General features: G+C 37.5%; 1 protein-coding gene across 2 annotated transcripts in view; it reads right to left on the bottom strand.

Moving 5' to 3' along the window:
• The window catches only part of LOC114655995 (segment polarity protein dishevelled homolog DVL-1-like), a 46326-nt gene that overhangs the window by 8757 nt on the left and 18792 nt on the right, over positions 1-18777 (bottom strand). The window contains exons 5-13 of one of the 2 annotated variants that reach the window (XM_028807356.2): positions 15649-15787; positions 15457-15544; positions 15272-15341; positions 12519-12658; positions 12363-12439; positions 12208-12275; positions 12053-12130; positions 10483-10617; positions 10242-10409 (exon numbers count right to left, since the gene is read on the bottom strand). In XM_028807356.2, the coding sequence (XP_028663189.1) occupies positions 10242-10409; positions 10483-10617; positions 12053-12130; positions 12208-12275; positions 12363-12439; positions 12519-12658; positions 15272-15341; positions 15457-15544; positions 15649-15787 (963 nt within the window). Of the gene's footprint in view, positions 1-10241; positions 10410-10482; positions 10618-12052; positions 12131-12207; positions 12276-12362; positions 12440-12518; positions 12659-15271; positions 15342-15456; positions 15551-15648; positions 15788-18777 lie in introns of both variants that reach the window. The other variant, XM_028807355.2, reaches the window with a different exon arrangement.

Genomic DNA, 18777 nt, shown 5'->3' with positions numbered 1-18777 from the left:
TACAGCATTGTTCATAATGGCACTCAGTTTTGTTTAAATTTGCTCTTAAAGTGATGTTACTAGCCCAACATAACACAGCATAGAAAATTACATTGACCATCACAGGGTTGTTAAAAGATGTGAAGGATGTCACTTCCCACATTAAAGGAAAACAGTCTCCTAAGCAAAAAGAGGCTGCTCTGCCCTTTACTATATAGTTCCTCTGTGTTACGAGACTAGTCCAATATGTCATTAATGTGGACCCCCTCTATATTCACTGGCTTTATCACTTCAAGTTTCACATTTTAAAAAATGCCTTATTGATCTCCCTGGAGCTTTTTCAATTCTTACACCCTTTATTTGGAACCAAGATGCTGAAGATGGTGCAAGAAGGCAACTGAGCAACAAATATGACAATGTGACCGAACCCCACAATGTGAATACAGCAGTAAGAACTGAGACTGGGAATGCATGGACATCCAGCCTTGCTCCATTTTGCAGGCTGCAGTGAAATGTACTTTGAATAACTGTCAAGATGGCCGAGAGTTAGCACTAGCAGTGAACAATTGAAAATCACTCCAAGGGTTTTCATAACTGCAGGAATTCAGCTTCACTTGTGTTTACATGTTGAAAAGGGGGTTAAAAGAATTTCTTTCTATACACATTTTTGTTTTAAAGCAAAGTGTTGTTATTTGAGGCAAGTCTATACAACTACTGTATGTTATATTTTTCACTCTCTATACTCTTAAGTAATTTTTTGGTTACTTGCATTTTGAAAGTTATTATGGGATAGGCTCCATCTGTCCTGCAACCCTGACCTGGTTAAGCGGGTTAAGAAAATGGTAAGATGGATTATTATACATTTGTCTTCTCTTCAAAATATTCCTTCATATCTAATTTTGTTGATGTGTACATTTTTTCTTGGCCACCTAAGTAAGCACCTTTTCATAGAATGTATTACAGATTAAATGCCGTTTTAGCGAATACCGAAGTAATGAAATTTTCAGAATAACGAATACTGTTTGTGGGCCCAGAACAAACATTCACAGATCATTATTTTAAATGAATCTAGTTTTAAAGAAATGTAAATCTCAGTATAATGAGAGTTTTTTCGACCAAAATGGCCACCGAAGATTATAATGTGACGCAAAATATACTTAATGCCGCTCTTACACTTTCTGCCCCAAGTCCCAGGAACCCTGAAACAGGTTGTCTCAAAGAGAGAGTCAGTCTGTTGTAAAATTTCCGGATTCAGGAAGCCCTGAGCAGGCTTGGCAGTCATGTAAACATAACATTATACACATAGCCGAATTCTGAGTCAGTGCTCCACCGACTGTCCGCGTGGGTAGTTGCGTTGTGTGTGGATACAGTACTGTTCCGAGTTTCACGGCAATTCTAATGTCTCATTTTCATTCTGTGTTCATACCTGTATTTCTATTTAAAAAAAATTACAACTAACATCTCATTTTCATTCTGTATTCATACCTGCATTTCTAGAAAAAAATGACATCTAATGTCTTGTTTTTAAATAAAATATTCTTTACAGTTTTAGAAGCGCTGCTTTTTCATACAGGTATTGTCAAGCTTGGGTCACAGAATTGCATGAGAGACAGGAAGATGAGTTCTGGTTTTCAAGGAAAATACAGGTACTTTATTACTGTACAGAGAAAGCAGGTGGAGTCTCAAAACTTCATTCAAAATAGGAGCTGTTAGGTGCTGCGACATGGGCGCAATCGTTCTGCTTTAGCTCCTATCTTCAGATCAGAAGAACACCAGCGGCTTGGAATCACTGCACTGGCAGATGCAGTCTGGAGAAGAGAGATCAGAGGAGATCAAAGCCCAGTGTTAAATCTTAAGCACTGTGCAACAAGTGCAGTAGGCAGTAACCCTGATCCTGCAACCAATTGCTTTACCCTTGGTTTATTTACTGTTTACCAGATGCAGTAGAGCAACTACAGAGCTGTCCTTGCACCACTGCCATTAGACATGGCAAATCATTGGCAGCCCCAGTCTTAATACTATACGTATTTTCCCCATATTCGTTATAACAAAATTTTTTTATGGTCCTGCGAATTTCGTTATAACGCGATTCCACCTGAATTACTATTAATGTAATCTGTGTTTAATTCCATGTTAATCTTTCATTATTGGTTTACCTTGAAAATGTATGTACAGTGGAACCTCGGGTCACGAACATCTCGGACCACGTACAAATCGGGTTACGACCAAAAAGTTCACCAAACTTTTGCATCTGTTCACGACCACACACTCGGGTGACGAACAAGCCAGTTTCCCTTCCGGTTTGTACGCACCGATGCTTTCCGCACATGTTCATTCTCTCCCTGTGCATTCCCTGTGCAGTGAGCGAGCGAGAGAGAGAGAGAGAGAGCCCAAGCAGGGGTGTTTTGGCCGACACTTGGTGGGGCAGAAGGAAGCGGTCACTCCAGCTGAGCGATCAAGGAGCTGGAGTGACCAGAAGAAGTAAGTATACATTTAGTGTACTATTACACTGTGCATTCTATGGTATAATTAACTATTTTTGTGCTTAAAAATCTTTAAAAAAATATATATTTACATACAGCTCATACTGTCCAGAACGGATTAATTGTATTTACATACAATCCTATGGGGGAAATTACTTCAGGTTACGACCAAATCGGGTTGTGACCAGAGTTTTGGGACAAATTACGGTCGTGACCTGAAGTTCCACTGTATCTCTAATCTTTAATCTCTCCTTGATGAATGATATAGTTTTTGTTCAATATATAGTACATATACATTATTTTCTCTTTATTGTATGTTAAATATTTACATTTTTTGCAGCCTAGACAATTCTCTTTTACATTTATGTATTTGTGTTCCTTCATATTTACTTATTTTTTATTTAAATTGCATAAGCAATTTATTAGAATTTGAAGGGTTCTGTTTTCTAGATATATTAAGGTCAGAATTTTATATAAAAGAGGCTTCTCCAGTTAAACTCCGTTAATGTTATATATGGTTCTCTAAGCAAAGGAAAATGAATGCTTACATATAAATGTATGTCAGACATTTTATAACCATCTTTCTATGGAAAAATAAAAACCTTTCAGACTGTGAAATTTCCCTTTTAAATACCAACATTAAGCAGATTCTAATAAACAGATGACACCATATTTACATGCTCACCTACATCTCAATTCTGGGGGTTTAGCTGTCTCAGCTTGAGAAAAAGACAGACATTGCATATTTGCCACTTTACATAAATGTGGGTTGGGGCCTAATATGTTCTTGTAAAATGTATTACTCCACTGCAGCCCTGAAGAACAAGTTTGAATAAACTATATAAAATATAATTTCTTTGCTCTATGATGTAGCGCACGACAGGAATGCCCAACAGCTCCAATTATTTTTGGTACTGAAAATGAGCCATTTGACATTAATTGTTCGATACACCAGAGTTTCAGGGAATTATTAAGGACAGATTTGTGGGGAGGGAGGAGGGGGTAAACATACACTTTTATCCCAACAACTTACTTTATATATATATGAGTCAGACTCACCTCTTCTATGTATTTTTGCAAACATTTCAACAATTAAGCACACCCCATGGAAACTGTTGGCTTTGTCAATATATTTGAACAGCCAAACATTAACTGTTCATGAAAACATTGCCTACAAATAAAGGTGATAAACTTGAACAAATGACACATCAAATTGACATGGTGTTTTCATTCTCATAATCTAAATTAACAAAAGTGCATCTTTGTCATATGGAAAAAATAAGTACACCCCTATATGTATCACAACTTTGAAGTCATACAGTTACAATTGGGTGTTCCAGATTAGTTGCCAATGATTAGGACCTCCTTAGGGAGTATACAGGTAGACCCTGTCTGATTTAAACCACAGATACTGAGGGTGTGGTGTTCTTTTTGCTATTGATATTTGTGTAGTCATCATGCTGAGATCAACAGAGCTCTATAAGGCCCTCAGAAAGAAGACTGTGAATGCCTATGAGCTTGGCAAGGGATTTAAATGGATCACCAAATTACTTGCAATCAGTTATTCTACTGTAAGGAAAATCATTCACAAGTGGCACAGATTTCAAATGATTGCTAAATTGTTGAGGACTATCCAGTCCACCTAAGTCAGCCCAACAGCTGACCATCTGATATTGATACACACCAAAATTTCATTGTGGAATCTGCAGTCAACTCTTGCAGAAGTTGGTGTCAAAATGCACACATCTACAATAACAAAAAGTTGACATAAGTAGAAAGTGTGCCTAGAAAAAGCCTTTGTTGTCCACAAAGATCATTAGGGAAAGACTACCGTTTGCCATTGAAAATACATAGAGAAAGACAAGGCGTTGGGGATCAATGTACTATGGACAGATGACTCAAAGATAGAGGTGATTGGCCATAATAACAGAACATATATTTGACACCAACAGAAGACAGCATTTCAGGAGAAGAACCTCACACCAAATGTGAAGAATGGTAGTGGAAATGATATGGTTTGGGTTGCTTTGTTTCCTCAGGGCCTAGGCAGATTACAGTCATTGAGTGAAGTATTAATTCTGCATCATATTAAAGTGAGCTTGAGGAGAATGTGAGGCCATCTGTCCAAAATTTAAAGTTGAACTGAAAATTTACTTTCTAACACAATAATGATCTGAAGCACCCTAGCAAATCCATCAAGTAATGGCTCAAAAAAAAAAAAAAAAAAAGAACTGGGAGAGCTATGGTCTGGCATACTACAAGAAGTAATTTCTGCTAAACGGGGAAATACCAGTTTCTAGTGGCAAGGGTGTAGTTGTTATTTTCCCAGTACACCAATACATTTTTGTTGAATATATAATTGAAAAGACACATTTTCCTTGTGTTTTATTCAAGTATATCACCCTTATGAGTTGGCACTGTTTGTCTGATAAAAAAAGACAACAATTTCCATGTTTTTTTCACATGCCTGTATATCTAACAAGCAAGTTTAATTAAAGTTTCATAAATGCCTGTGATTAAGAATAATCTGAGCAAGATCATTGTGTCCTGTTATTGCTTCTACACTAAGAAGTCCAAATTTAAACATGTTTAACATCAGTTTACATACCTACTAGTTTACACTTGCACAATCGTTAGATACTTATTAAAATTCATTCTTTACAGTCTTCTTGAGCTTGTCGAACAATAGATAACTGCTATACTTTACTTGAGCGAATAAATAACATGAAAATTAATATCCTGCCTAAATTGTAATACATTTTCTAGGGCATCCCTTTTTACATAAATGATTAATTTTTATGAAACTGGATGAGGTTATGGCATGGTTTATGTGAATGAAGAAGGTACCCCAGGTTAAAGATGTATTACAGACCTAAAGCAGATAAAGGCATGGCTTAACTCAATTTTCAGTTTTTCTAAAATGCTAGCAAATGCCTCCACTTTTAGACTTTGAAAGGAATAGCATGCTAAGAAAAGAACTTTCTGTATTCCTGTCTCCTTATGTGTTCAAATCTACAAATTGACATAAAAACTGCAAAACTATTTCAACACTCTCCGAGACTCTGGCATCAGTTCAGGTGACAGCTCGGGGCAGACATTTTAATAGTCAACAACATTTCTACAAGCTGATTATGTATTCCTTCTTCACTAAAGTATGAAGTATTCAATATACAGCACATATGTTATTGAGGCCTTAAAGAGACTTTTATATTGAAATAGTATTTGAATTTTTGAATAACATCTCTCTATTATAAAAAGAAAACTTGCAACAAGACATGATCTTAAAAGGGAGACAGATTAGAAGAGAGACAAGGGAGTCAGAGAGACACTTTCACGTCCCGCAACATTGTCAAGTCACGTCATACTGACATCCTTTAGAAGCAATTCATGCCATACAACCATTTTCAAACAAGAACACGGTCATCTAACCGCTCCGTTACATTATTAATGCGTATCTAAAAGTCGAAGCTAATCGTCTCTTCTTTATTAAACCTAATCAAGCAAAACTTAGAACAAAACATATGCAAGGTCGTATTGATCACGTTCATAATTCAACTATCAATAATTCAGACAAATTCAAAATAGGTAAAGAAATAATATTACCATCATTATATCAAGATGGTCCAAGAGCATTGCAACAGTTATATCATGATGCAATGCAATAACCCAAACTATCGGTCGGCCAGATTTATTTATTATAATGACGTGCAATCCACAATGGCCAGAAACCGGCAGATTCTTGACAACAATGCCACCGGCTACATCGGCTCTGGATATTCCCTTACCCACTTTTGTAAGTAGATTGTTTTATCAGAAAGTCTTATTTTTATTGAATGAATTTGAAATGGTGTTCGGTCAAATTAGAGCATACACTTACATGATCAAATTTCAAAAACGGGGTTTGCCTCAAATGCATTTATTGGTTACTTTGCAAAATAAATTATTAACTGCTGATGATGTAGATTGCTTGGTCTGTGCTGAAAATCCAAACAGAGAAACCTCTCCTGAATTATGGTACAAAGTCATTAAACACATGTCTCATGGACCTCATTTAAAAGATTCAGTATGTTGGGACTCAAAAGAAAAAAAGTGTTCTGGCTTTCCTGATTATCGCCGAAGAGATAATTGTCACGAATAACACACTTATCACGGAAAGAAATATGGTAAAATTGTGATGCTCGATAATTCAATGATTGTACCATATAACCCGTTATTTGCTCAAATGATTCAATTGTCATATTAATGTTTAGTATTATGCATCGGTTATGAGTATTAAGTACATCTACAATACAAGTACATTCATAAACGGCACAATAGAGTACATGTAACTTTATTGAAAGAACAGGCTCAGGACGAAGCTCAAGCATATTTAGATACTTGGTACATCAGTGCAATGGAAAGCGGGTGGCATTTAATGGAATTGCCGATGCATGGTCAAAGTCATTCTGTTGAATCACTACTGATTCATTTACCAGGTCAGAATATGATTCAATTTAAAGAGGGCGAAGAAGCAGAAGCTTTAGAGGTAGAGAAATATAGAAATACAAAATTATTGGCTTATTTTGAACTTAATAAAACAGACGTAAATGCAAAAGCATATATATATGCACAAATTCCTCAACATTACACATGGCAGAAACAAAAAAAGAGTATGGCATCCAAGAAAAATTTATTGCAAAAGTGTTCCTCGATTAAATATTGTATCACCAAAAGATATCGAACGGTTTCATTTAAAATTGTTGTTACATGAATCAAAAGGGGCAACAATGTTCTAACTATAGATGGAACTACGTACAGTACTTTTCAAGAATCGGCACAAGCAGCTGGATTATGTAAATCAGATGACTATATGTTTGAAATGATGTCCGATGCCACTTCTGTAATGATGCCTGACAAATTAAGACACGTCTTCGTGTACTTAATTATGACAGGTGAAGTTGATGCTTTACAATTATGGGAAGCTTTCAAAGGAAAATTATCCGAATAGTCGAATGAACAAACGGCTCTTTCGATCATCAAAGAAATGTTAGAAGCAGAAGATTTAACGATGCAGCAATTTGGACTTCCAGAAGAAATAGACGAAAATTTAACAGTGGAAGACCATAAAAAATTATATCAGAAAAGTTAATTCCAAATATTGTTTTTACTGAAGTGTTACAGTAAAAGTGAACATAATGCATATGTAACAATTCCCATGAAAAAAACAATCTCCTTAAATTGTATTTCTGGAAAAACAAACCCGGGGGTTGGCGAGCAAAGCAAGCAGGGGGCAAAGCCCCTTAGTTGTTCTAAATAAAATTTCTCCTGAGAAAAAGTTTTTTGTAGCTCCCTACATTTTCTACTATGAAGGCATTAATACTACTAATAAAGGCAACATGTCAAAGTACACCAGTGATTTCAAAATAATACAGCCTCTGATAACTTGCGATGGCACTGGAAGCAGGACTTTAAAATTAGATTCGCAGCAAATAAAAAGCGGTCAGCACCAACACAAACTACCGGTACATTCTCCTTAATTTGTGCGAGATATGGCCCACATCTGTTCACGACTGCATACTATACACATTTCTCTTAATATAGATTATCAAACATTTACTCTGGATTAGACCAAATCTGTGAGGCATATCTTCAACCATAATACTTTATTTATGCTCTTGCATATTGTTTTTCAGCCTGTAATTTTCACCTATTTAATGAGAAGACTGGAAGGATTTCTACAGATGCACATCCTTCAATACTTCTTTTTAGAGTGGTACTGAATAAAGAACAACTGCTTAAAAAAGACTTGAATCTGATAACTATCCTTTAATCTCTTACCATACACTTAAGTTTTCTTTGGTTGTGTTTGACTATGCTACATTTTATCTGTACTCTTTTTCCTTCATTTGATTTTTTTTTTTCCAGTATGTTTTTGCCTTATTTGGTTTAGAAGGAGGAACCGATAATGCATTCTAGGTATGTTTGCATCTAATTTATTAACTTGCATATGGGAGGTAATGCTTCTTTTAAATCCAGTGTCTCTTTACCACTGAAATTGGAGAGCGGGCCACCCATTGAAAATCTCATTCATCTGCCCAATAATCCATGGTGAGAACAAAAAAAAAATATTGGGTTTGGGTAAGGGCAAATAATTGATCAAATTACTGGGAACTTTCTAAGGGGGACACTACGATTGAGTTGACGATGGGAGTGGAGAAGGTCTTGGACTTTAAACCACACAGCTGGCAGTTCAATTTTCACTCTTACTCAATCACTGTGTGACTCTGAGCAAGTTGCCCAGCCTACCATTCCTAAAATTGTCAAAATTATACATAACAATGTAGTATGTTTTTTAGCACATTAAAGAATATAACCCTATAAAGCTATGGTGTTTGTTTACTTTCACATGTTATTCCTATTTACAAAAATAAATAAATAAATAAATCACCCACACCTTGTGCTACATATGTAACACAAAGCATAACTTGGAATCCGTGTGAAAACAATCTTGTATTTAGTCAAGCACTGCGATTTACTTTTGCAACAGCAGCCCTTAAATGTGATATTCCTTCCATGTAAAACTCACTGCAAGTTGTTTTGAAGTGTAAATCTAACACTGGACAATAATATAATTGACTCAACTCAAAGCAAATGCCTTGCTAAAACTCTCTTTCTTTTTCAATAATTTAATTTTAATGCAAAGCAAACAACAGAGTTCCAACCTCCTATTTTAGTTACACAGTATACCGGTACTAAAAAATTACCCACATTACCCACAAAAGACCCACATTCTAAAACGGAACAGTGCTAGCATTTCAGGATTTGTCGTACCAGAAGTAAATGTCACCTTTCTTTTCAATCCCTCCTTCCCTCAGTGCTCACTATTGTAATTGTAGAAAAACACCAGTTGTGTAGACTTTAAGAAGCAAAACTTCACAAGGACACCACCCCCCAATGTTTGGAAGTGAACGATCACGACTTCACAGGGAATTACACCCCCCATTGCTTGTACGTGATAGCGACTTTATGGTGGACCAATTATCGCTCTGATGAGAGGTTTTGGAGGCACCCGTTATTTGCTTTGGAACCATTTTGGTACTGGTGCTGAGGTCTGAAAGCTGGTATTGATACTGTGAATGTGATTTAATATAAAGATGTTATTTGTATTATTTTATAATTTAGTAGTGGGAGGCAACACGCCACCCCCAACAAGTCAGCAAAATAAGAACACTTCCAGAGAAAACATTTAAATCAGTACCTTTGACTTACTAATATTTCAAAACCTCAAATCTAATTTACAATCCATACTCTTCCAAGTGTATAATCTTTAAATCTAAATTGTTTAAGAATTCTCTAGCTGGTTTGCTTTTAAAAATTCTTTAAACAAGGATGATATAACAAAATCTTTAAGAACTCCTTCAGTAGCAAAAACAACAGCCCAGATCTAGGAAAGACGCTGAAACAGTGACATGGTATGTGCAACAAATGTTTGAGGCACATAGGATAGGCACACAGATGTATAGATGTAAAATAAAAAAAGATTATGCAAACAAAAGAATCGCAGGTGAGAAAAAGAAGATAAACAGGCAAAAGTGCAAGTGCCAAGAAAATAAATGTAACAAAAATGCTGATATCACTAGCTGGGATTAAAAAAAAGATTAAAGCAGAAAATCACAATGATTAGAAATTAGCGAGAAAGGACAAATAAAAAAAGAATGCAGGTTTTTATAAAACAAAACTGTATACAAACAAAAGTGATAGAATGACATGACAGAATGAGAGGTGTTTGTATCTCCTTACTGGTACACAAGTCTCCAAATACATAGTAGCACTGTTCTGAGAAGGTGACCTTGTTGACAGTGTGGCGCAGATAGCCATGCTTCAGTAAACTGCTGGCATACTTGCGGGCATCTCGTCGATCCTTAAAGCCATCCACATGCGAATATAGCCAGTCAACTACATCAGCACCTGAAAATTGTCAAAGGTTAGCTTGAAATGGCTAAATCCAGACACCACAGTCATTTATTTCCTTCTTACTTACCAATTACTGCATTAGCAATGGTGATTTTCAGCCACATTCTGTCTCGAATCTCCAGGCCCGAGTCAGGTAGTTGCATCACCTTCACAATAGTAGCCATGTCAGTCTTTGCAACGCTGAGGGGCAAATCCTCAAACTCTGAAGGGGCAAAATTAAAAACTTAACCATATTTATGCCTTTCCAGTTATACCAGATAGGTCTTATTTGCATACATTACATTTAGAAAGAATTTAGACCCCTTTACCTTGTGCACACCTTATTGTGAAAATTTACACTAATTTTAAATGGATACATTTTCCGTTTTGCACATCAATCTACACTAAATAACCCAAAATGAAAATTTTAAAATATGTTTTCAGAAAGGCTAGGAAATTTATTAAAAATAAAAAACTGAAATCTCTCCTTAATATAAATAGACACTTTGCTGTGGCACTCCATATTGTGGTCAAGTGCATCTTGTTTGCTTTAAGTATCCTTGAGGTGTTTCCAGAGCTTGATCAGAGTCTACCTGTGGCAAACTGAATTTATTGCTCATTGTTCAGAAAGGCACAAACTGTTGAATATAAGGTCCTAAAAATTCACTGTATGTTAAAACAAAAAACAAGCCATGAAATCCAAGGAACTTTCTGAAGACCTTCGTGATCAAACTAAGGTAAGGCAAAGATTAAGGTAAAGGGATAAAAACATTTCTAAAGCTTTTGAGTGTTCAGAGGAGCATATTGGCATTAATAAACGTGAAATGGAAGAAGTCTGAATCACTTAAACCCTTCCAAGAGTTGGCTATCTGGTCAAGCCACATAACAGTACAAGAAGGGCCTCGGACAGGATGGTGAGCAAGAAACCGATGTTCAGTCTAACAGAGCTTCAGAAGTCCTCTGCTCGCATAGGAGAACTTCTCAGCAGCACTCTGTTAATCAGGAGTTTATGGCAAAGTGGCTAAATGGAAGACATTCTTCAGAAAAGGGTATCGTACAGCTCTGATGGACTCAGAGCATGAGGAAAAAAGATTTTCTGGTCTGAAAAGACAAAATTTGAACTCTTTGGGCAGACCTTCAAACACTTTGTCTGGAGAAGACCAGGACCTGCTCATTAACAGCCTAATGCCAGCCCTACAGTGAAGCAATGGTGACAGCAACAGCATGATATGGGTGTGCTTCCCAGCGGCAGGAACAGGGAGACTGGTCAGAACTGAAGGAAGGATAAATGCAGCCAAATACAGAGAGGTTCTTGAAGAAAACCTACTCCACCAAGTAGTGAATTAAAGGTCTGAATACTTACATCAATGAAAGGTTTCAGTTTTTGATTTTTAATTTATTTGTATACATTTCAGAAAACATGTTTTCACTTTGTCATCATGGGTTTGAGTGTAGATGGACAGTAATGGGAAATTACTCAATTTAAAATTAAATGTATATCACAAAGTACAAGTAAAGTGAAGGGGTCTGAATGATTTTTGAATCCATTGTAATACTCAACATAAACAACTCTATCACCATTGCAAACCATCCCTTTGTCCTTAGTAGTAATCTTACATTTTGAGTCAGCACAAACAGACTCATGTCCTTTCTCTTACCATAATGAGGATATGTTCCACTCAGAGCTGTAGTATGGGAGATCCAAGCTGCAGGATCAATGGGACGCACTGGTTCTGCTAAAAATTAAAAGACACAAAGTCGTGGCACCAACAGATATAAAGATGATGTACATCTCAATAGACACACTACTGACCTCGTGGTATTGTGAAGTAGCTGCGAGGTGACGGGTCCCAACACTTGGCCACAGTCAGGCTGATTGATCTACAAGAAAAAATAGTGAGGGAGTATGGCTGTACAGTATCACCATTTTGTAATATCCTGAAGCTTTGACCATGTCTGATCATTTACCCTGGCTTTGACACAATTTCCCTTAAAATCCGCACAGCATCATCATTGGTCATGTTCTCAAAATTGATGTCATTCACCTGCAATGAGAGACATTTGTTAGGTATGCCAAAAACACAGCACCTTCATCACTACCACCCAGGATAACATGCAGCTTACCTGCAGCAGCATGTCACCAGGTTCAATTTTGCCATCAGCAGCCACTGCACCTCCCTTCATGATGGAGCCAATGTAGATCCCACCATCTCCCCGATCATTACTCTGCCCCACAATGCTGATGCCAAGAAAGTTGTACTTTTCTAAGGAAGAAGAGAGAAATCCAGTGGAAGTATAGATTAAGGTTTAGATGGAATACTTAAAGGGAACAATAATATTGCAAAGTGGTTTCAGCTTGAACTTTAGTTATACTTAACCTAACACTTACATAGATCTTGCTAACTAAAAGACAGTCATTTTTGGAATACAGAATGGACGAAGATATGCAGAAGGTAATATCTTGAAAGTATTAACCCTTTCAAATTAGACACTTAGAGGTTGGGTCTACTAAGGCAAAAAGTATACGAGAATGGTGCTGATTTTCATAAACCTACACACGACTAAGCAGGTGTTTGAAAAATACACTTAAAGTCACATTGTAAAACTCTTAAAAGCAGTGGGTAAGTTTGGTTGGAGAATTGGGTCAACTTTTGACTAGACAAGCACTGAAGATCTTTTAAACATTCAATTTCAAAATTGTGGAGTGTTCATTTTTATGTCTGTCATTCCTTTATACTGGGTGAATTTCTCTTCTGTTTGTGGGATCCAATACACCCACATTCCTTATTCCTCATTGCTACAATAAATGCATTGTACTTCTCATTGAACATTCATTGGTTGTCAGCACTCATGCACACAGAGCCCCTACAACTAAAGGCCAAATCAAACCCATTTGATTTTATTGGAGTGAGTCACCAACTAGTTGAAGTAAGTTGTTGGGAGCATGTGTCTTCAACATGTCAAAATTCAGTTGAGATCCAAAGCTTAGATTAGCATTAGGTTTTAGGCAGAACGTAGTGTCAGATTACTTCATAGTTTTACAATTTTTTTAAGAAAGAGTAGGGACAATGAACTGTATTTATTTTGGTAGACTCAACCTAATCTGAATAGGCACAGGTATTTTACTAATAGTTAAGAAGAGTATTACACAAAGACAAACATCTTGTCTATGAAGACCATTACACAATGTGTATGAGAAAAGAGAGTGGATCAAGAATCAAAGGAAGACAGAAGTTTTAGGAAAATAAATTCGACTGTCAGTGAAAATTTGAACTAGTGAAGCAACATACATAATAGGATAGAGGCACAAGGTCATCTAATCCAAAAAAAAGGCAAATATGCACATTGTTTCAATATCAGGTTTTTTTCACTTGCATTACAATTTACTGTCCCTAAGGAAGAAGGTGTAGAAGGACTCTTACTACCATTTAAATGTATACATCTTCATGAAGACTTGTCTACATTGCCTTGATTAAATAAGTATTGCATGATGTATCTGTATGTGGACTAATAGCAATTCCCCGAGTTTAGGGATTACCGGTAATGGCATTTGATATAAACAAAGTCCTGAGAGACTAGAGAAAAAATGGACAAACAATCTGACTTTGCTGTTATACAAGTTACTTTATACATTGTATATTTTGTGGTGATTATTTCTGGATGACTGCAGGGCAGAGGGAAGAGTCGTATTCTTTAACATGCATAACACTAGGAACATGTGCATGTGGTGACTGATTATGGGCCTGCTTGCTTTAGATTTCTATGTACAAAAGTTGGGGACATCTGATAGCTTTATTTGTAAGTAACGGCAGGATGTGCACATTTTTTGCTACTCTCCATAAAAAGGTTATCTATTGTGGCAGATGGCTGGGGCTCATGCCCAGTCGGAACGCCTGGAGGATGGAAGGACTGGGAGAGGAGCAGTACCTCCCCTGGAACACGAGAAGGCAGCTGCCCTGGTCGGTTTTGGGGCCACGGAACAGAGCTTGGAAGCTCAACCCTGCGGGGGCTTGTGGCCACTGTCAGAGGGCGCATGAACACTGGCTAAGCCCTGGACTGCAGCACTTCTGCCAAACCAGGAACTGCTGCCAGACCAGGAATCAGGTACACCTGCAGTGCTTCCGGGTGCCCATGCAGCACTTCCACCACACCAGGAAGTGCTGCAAGAAGGTCATCAGGGAGCACCTGGAGCACATCTGGGTGTATTATAAAAGGGGCCGCCTCACTCCATTCAGAGAGCCGGAGTTGGGAGGCAGATGATGGAGCTTGCGAGTGGAGGAGTGACGGCAGCAGACAAGAAGGAAAGAAAAGACTGTGAGCAACAATGCTGGTGGATTGTGCACTGTGTGTGAGGTGCAAAGGACTATGTAGTGAAGAAACAAAATAAAAGCGTGTGTTTGGACATCTGTGTGTCCTGGTGTCTATCTGTAGTCAGGCTGATCTTTCGCACTATTTATTTGAAATGTTTCACAGAATAATCAAGTGAGTGAAAAGGGACAATAAGGGTACTCTATAGCAAATTTAAAATGCAAAACAAACTGTTATCTTATAGGTAGACATACAGTAGTTTCAATTTTATTCTAAGATTTGCTATATACTGTACAACAGAAATCATGTAAAATGAATATTACGTTTAGAAATGTTACTGGTAATCATCCTTTACCATTGAAAAGTGTGAAAAAACAGCAGGGGTAGAAGCCACGAAAAGTCATACTTGATACATAACTGTGTAACTGACAGCAAAAGACAAGTACAAAAATGATACAGAGACAAAAAAGATGCCTTACCAGTGCTGAGTATCCCTATGTTAAGGGGTAGAGAGCAGTATAAGAGAAAGAGAATAAGAGAAAGAGAATAAATAATGAATATTGCCTTACCCATATTTAGTGTGACAGTGATAATGTTCAGGGACATAGTGGAATCCGTGATGCTGCTGAAAGAGGATGCCTGGGAAGAAAATAGAGCGAGAGGGCAAAGCATGAGTGCTGCCAGCTTTCCACTTGTTACAGAAAAGCATAACCACCTGTCCCCTCCCCCAATCCCCTCAACTGCACTCACACACCCGATCAATCTTGGGTAGTTTGTGCCGCCTTCGGCGACGTCTGTGCCTGCGCATCAGTCGAGAGGAGGAGCTCTGCTCTGTGGAGCTGCTGAGCCTCAGGGGAGAGAAATGCCAAGTCAAAGTCAATGACTTCACAAAAACCAGTGATACAGCTCACCCAACCATCCCAGACATACTAGAGGGTCACCTTACCTGCTGGCATCTTCATCCTCTTCCGAATCTATGAAGGAGCTTGTTTCCAGCTCACTGCTCATCATCGATGCACTATCATAGCCCATTGCAGAGTCTCGAGCAGTTCGCTCTATCTTTGAATGACCATTGACTCGTATAACTGCAGACATAAAAGCAAGAATTACACTTGAGGAGAAAAACAAGAATAAATTAAACCATAACTTTTTTGGACAAGTTGTTAGTAAGCTCTATTTAATATAGCAAATGCTTATTTGCTTAACATGTTAAAAATCTTAACCCTCTCATATGCCCTAAATTTCAAAGATTTGCCTGAAGAAGGGGTCTAAGTTGCATTGAATGCTTGAATATTGTAATCTTTTTAGTTAACCAATAAAAGGTGTCATTTTGCTTGACTTTTCACTTCAAAGATTTACAAGAAACGTATTTCAAAAAATGTAATCTGTAGTTCATCTCTTATACCCCCTGGGTTGTAATCTTCTAATGCCGGACTGGATACTAACCAGGAACTATAGTACAGTCTCAAGTGTCATTTTAAGAAGGTATGTTAAAAGGCAGAAAAAACAGTGAAGACTCTAAAGAACAGGCAATGACTTTTGTAAGACAAAGAGGATATTGTCAAATATATTTGACTTTCAGTAGTACTCAAGGCCTTTTCTGTAAAACAACAGACCTAACAGAGATGCAGAAAGCCTGCATTCTACAAGGAACTATTCCATGGTTTTCCTATTAGCCACCATTTGGTCATATCTCTTACATCTCATACATCTGATAAGCAGAGGTATTAATAAAAAAAAACAAACATTTGTGCAAACCGAATTGGCACCTAAATGGACATTTATCTTAAATTAATAAATGCAAGTTAAGCTTTTATTATTATGATAGTAAGTGTCAAGACAACCATGAGCACTTTATTAGGAAATAAAACTATGATCCAGGCAGCAAATGCTACACCTTCCCTAAAAAATCAGGCACATACATATCTTCATTCTCTTTGGAGTTAGAAAGCCTGTTTGCCCTTTTTGGACCCAGAAAGCTGATTCACCCTCATCAGAGCCATGAAGCTCATGCATTTTCACAAAGGAAATGAAGGCACCCATTAGCTCTTGGTTTGGAAGTTTTATCAACCTACAGCTCTTAAGAGTTAGACACTCTAACCCTGGGAGGGGTACACTGTTTCCAAGATCCACTCCTACTAACCAAGCTCTGTGCTGAACTGAACCTGGTATAGGCTAAAGATTCCGAAGAAACCTTACTTTAAGAAAAAAAAAATTAATTGCCTACATTAATGTACCAGAAAGAGTCAGGATTTTCCATATGAAACTGGAAAGGAAACAGCAGCTATCCTAATATCCAGATTCAGCTGGAAAAAACAAATTCACACCAAAGACACTGAAAGGACCATACAGCAAAAGCAAAATGTGCTACACTACAAGCAAATATTTTTGCTTAACCCCAGAGCCATGACATACAACTCTGCACATCATTGGATATCTCCTTTAAAGGCATGCTATTGTGAAACTGTTTACCTGTGCCAAGATAAATTAGTACTCTAAGTAGCTGGTAAACAGAAAGCTAAATACCTGCTTTCTCAGATTGAATTGTACCTTTGTAAGAAGCTTATGATTAACTGTGTCATTTAAACTTCTAGCTATACTTTTTCAAACTACTTTAGAGGCAAAAAACCCTGAGTTACAGCCAGAAGCTATGGATTAGACCAAGTATGACCTGAATCTAACATTCCAAGTTTAAAAACTATACAAAAAGATTGTAAACAGAGAAACTCAAGAAAAACCTATAAATGAAGTAAGTGCAGCCACTTCCACTATATGCTTGTCAGTCTTGCAACCTGTCTTTTATGTGGATATTAGGGCTTCACAATTAATTGTATATTAATCGTGTTTACAATAACATGGGCTACAATATACTAATTGCAACAAGTTGGGATCACTGTATTCCATTTCGTACTTCCAGAGTGACTATGTCAAAGATTGAGCTATTCTAGTTACAAACTGCTCTAAACAGTAAATGAGTGTTGTAACCAATCAGAGATGCATTCCACTAAGCATGAGTGCATTGACGAATCAGAGGTCTGATTCCTAACGACATCTTCATAACAACTGTGTAATGTTGAAGTATTGTTGAATCTAAATTGCCCGTCACTGTTTAGATGTTTCAGTACCAAAATAAAGAGAATCCATAATTTGGCAAATTTTGTTTTCAATATTACTATATAATGATCAAAAATGCATACTGTGCAAACTATTGCAGCACTGTACTCAAAAATGTATGCAACCATTTAAAATTGTTGGTCCTGATCCAGCCACTTGGGTTCCCAACAATAAGGATCTTACGAGCCAGATCACCCTCGGGGAAACGTGCCACATGGCCGTAGTGCCGTAACTGACGCTCCCTCACAATGCAGGTAATGTGCCTCATTCGGGAATCCACGAGCAACTGCTCATTCGATACAAAGTCAAACCAACGGTACCCAAGGATTCTCTGAAGAGACACAGTACCAAAGGAGTCCAGTCTTCATCTCAGGTCACTAGACAGCGTCCATGTCTCGCAACCATATAGCAAGACAGGAAGCACCAGGACTCTAAAGACTTGGACCTTCGTCGTTTTGCATAGATATCGGGAGCGCCAAACACCCCTTTTCCAGCGACCTCATGACCCCCCATGCTCTCCCAATCCGCCTAATGACTTCATAGGAAGAGCCACCAGAGACAAACCTCTCTGTAAACCTCTCAACAAGGTCAACACTCTCTCCGCAAACAGACAGATTGCTGATGGCTGTGCCCAAGAGGTCATTAAAGGCAGACAAGGCTTGGATTAAAATTGAGTGCAATAAAGGTTTAAAAAAATGCACCAACACTCAGGGGTAAGAGATGTCGCTTTCTCCCACAATTATTTTTCAGAAGCTGAGTTTCCTTTACTTTATCCCAAATATCAGATAGAAAATTCACATGGGTCTGGAACAAGTGGTGCTTAATTCAACCACAACTGATTTGTGGTTGAGTAGAACTATGGATATGTGTTTAAGCATAATGGTTACTATATAGATGAGGAATTTACATTGTAAAGTAGATGCTTGCAAGCAACAAACGTATTGCAAGAATGACAGCACAA

This window comes from Erpetoichthys calabaricus, chromosome 8 (assembly GCF_900747795.2).
Source record: "Erpetoichthys calabaricus chromosome 8, fErpCal1.3, whole genome shotgun sequence".
NCBI classification, from domain to species: Eukaryota; Metazoa; Chordata; class Cladistia; order Polypteriformes; family Polypteridae; genus Erpetoichthys; species Erpetoichthys calabaricus.
Note: the sequence above shows the minus strand (reverse complement) of the source record. Positions and strands in the feature narration are given on the sequence as shown.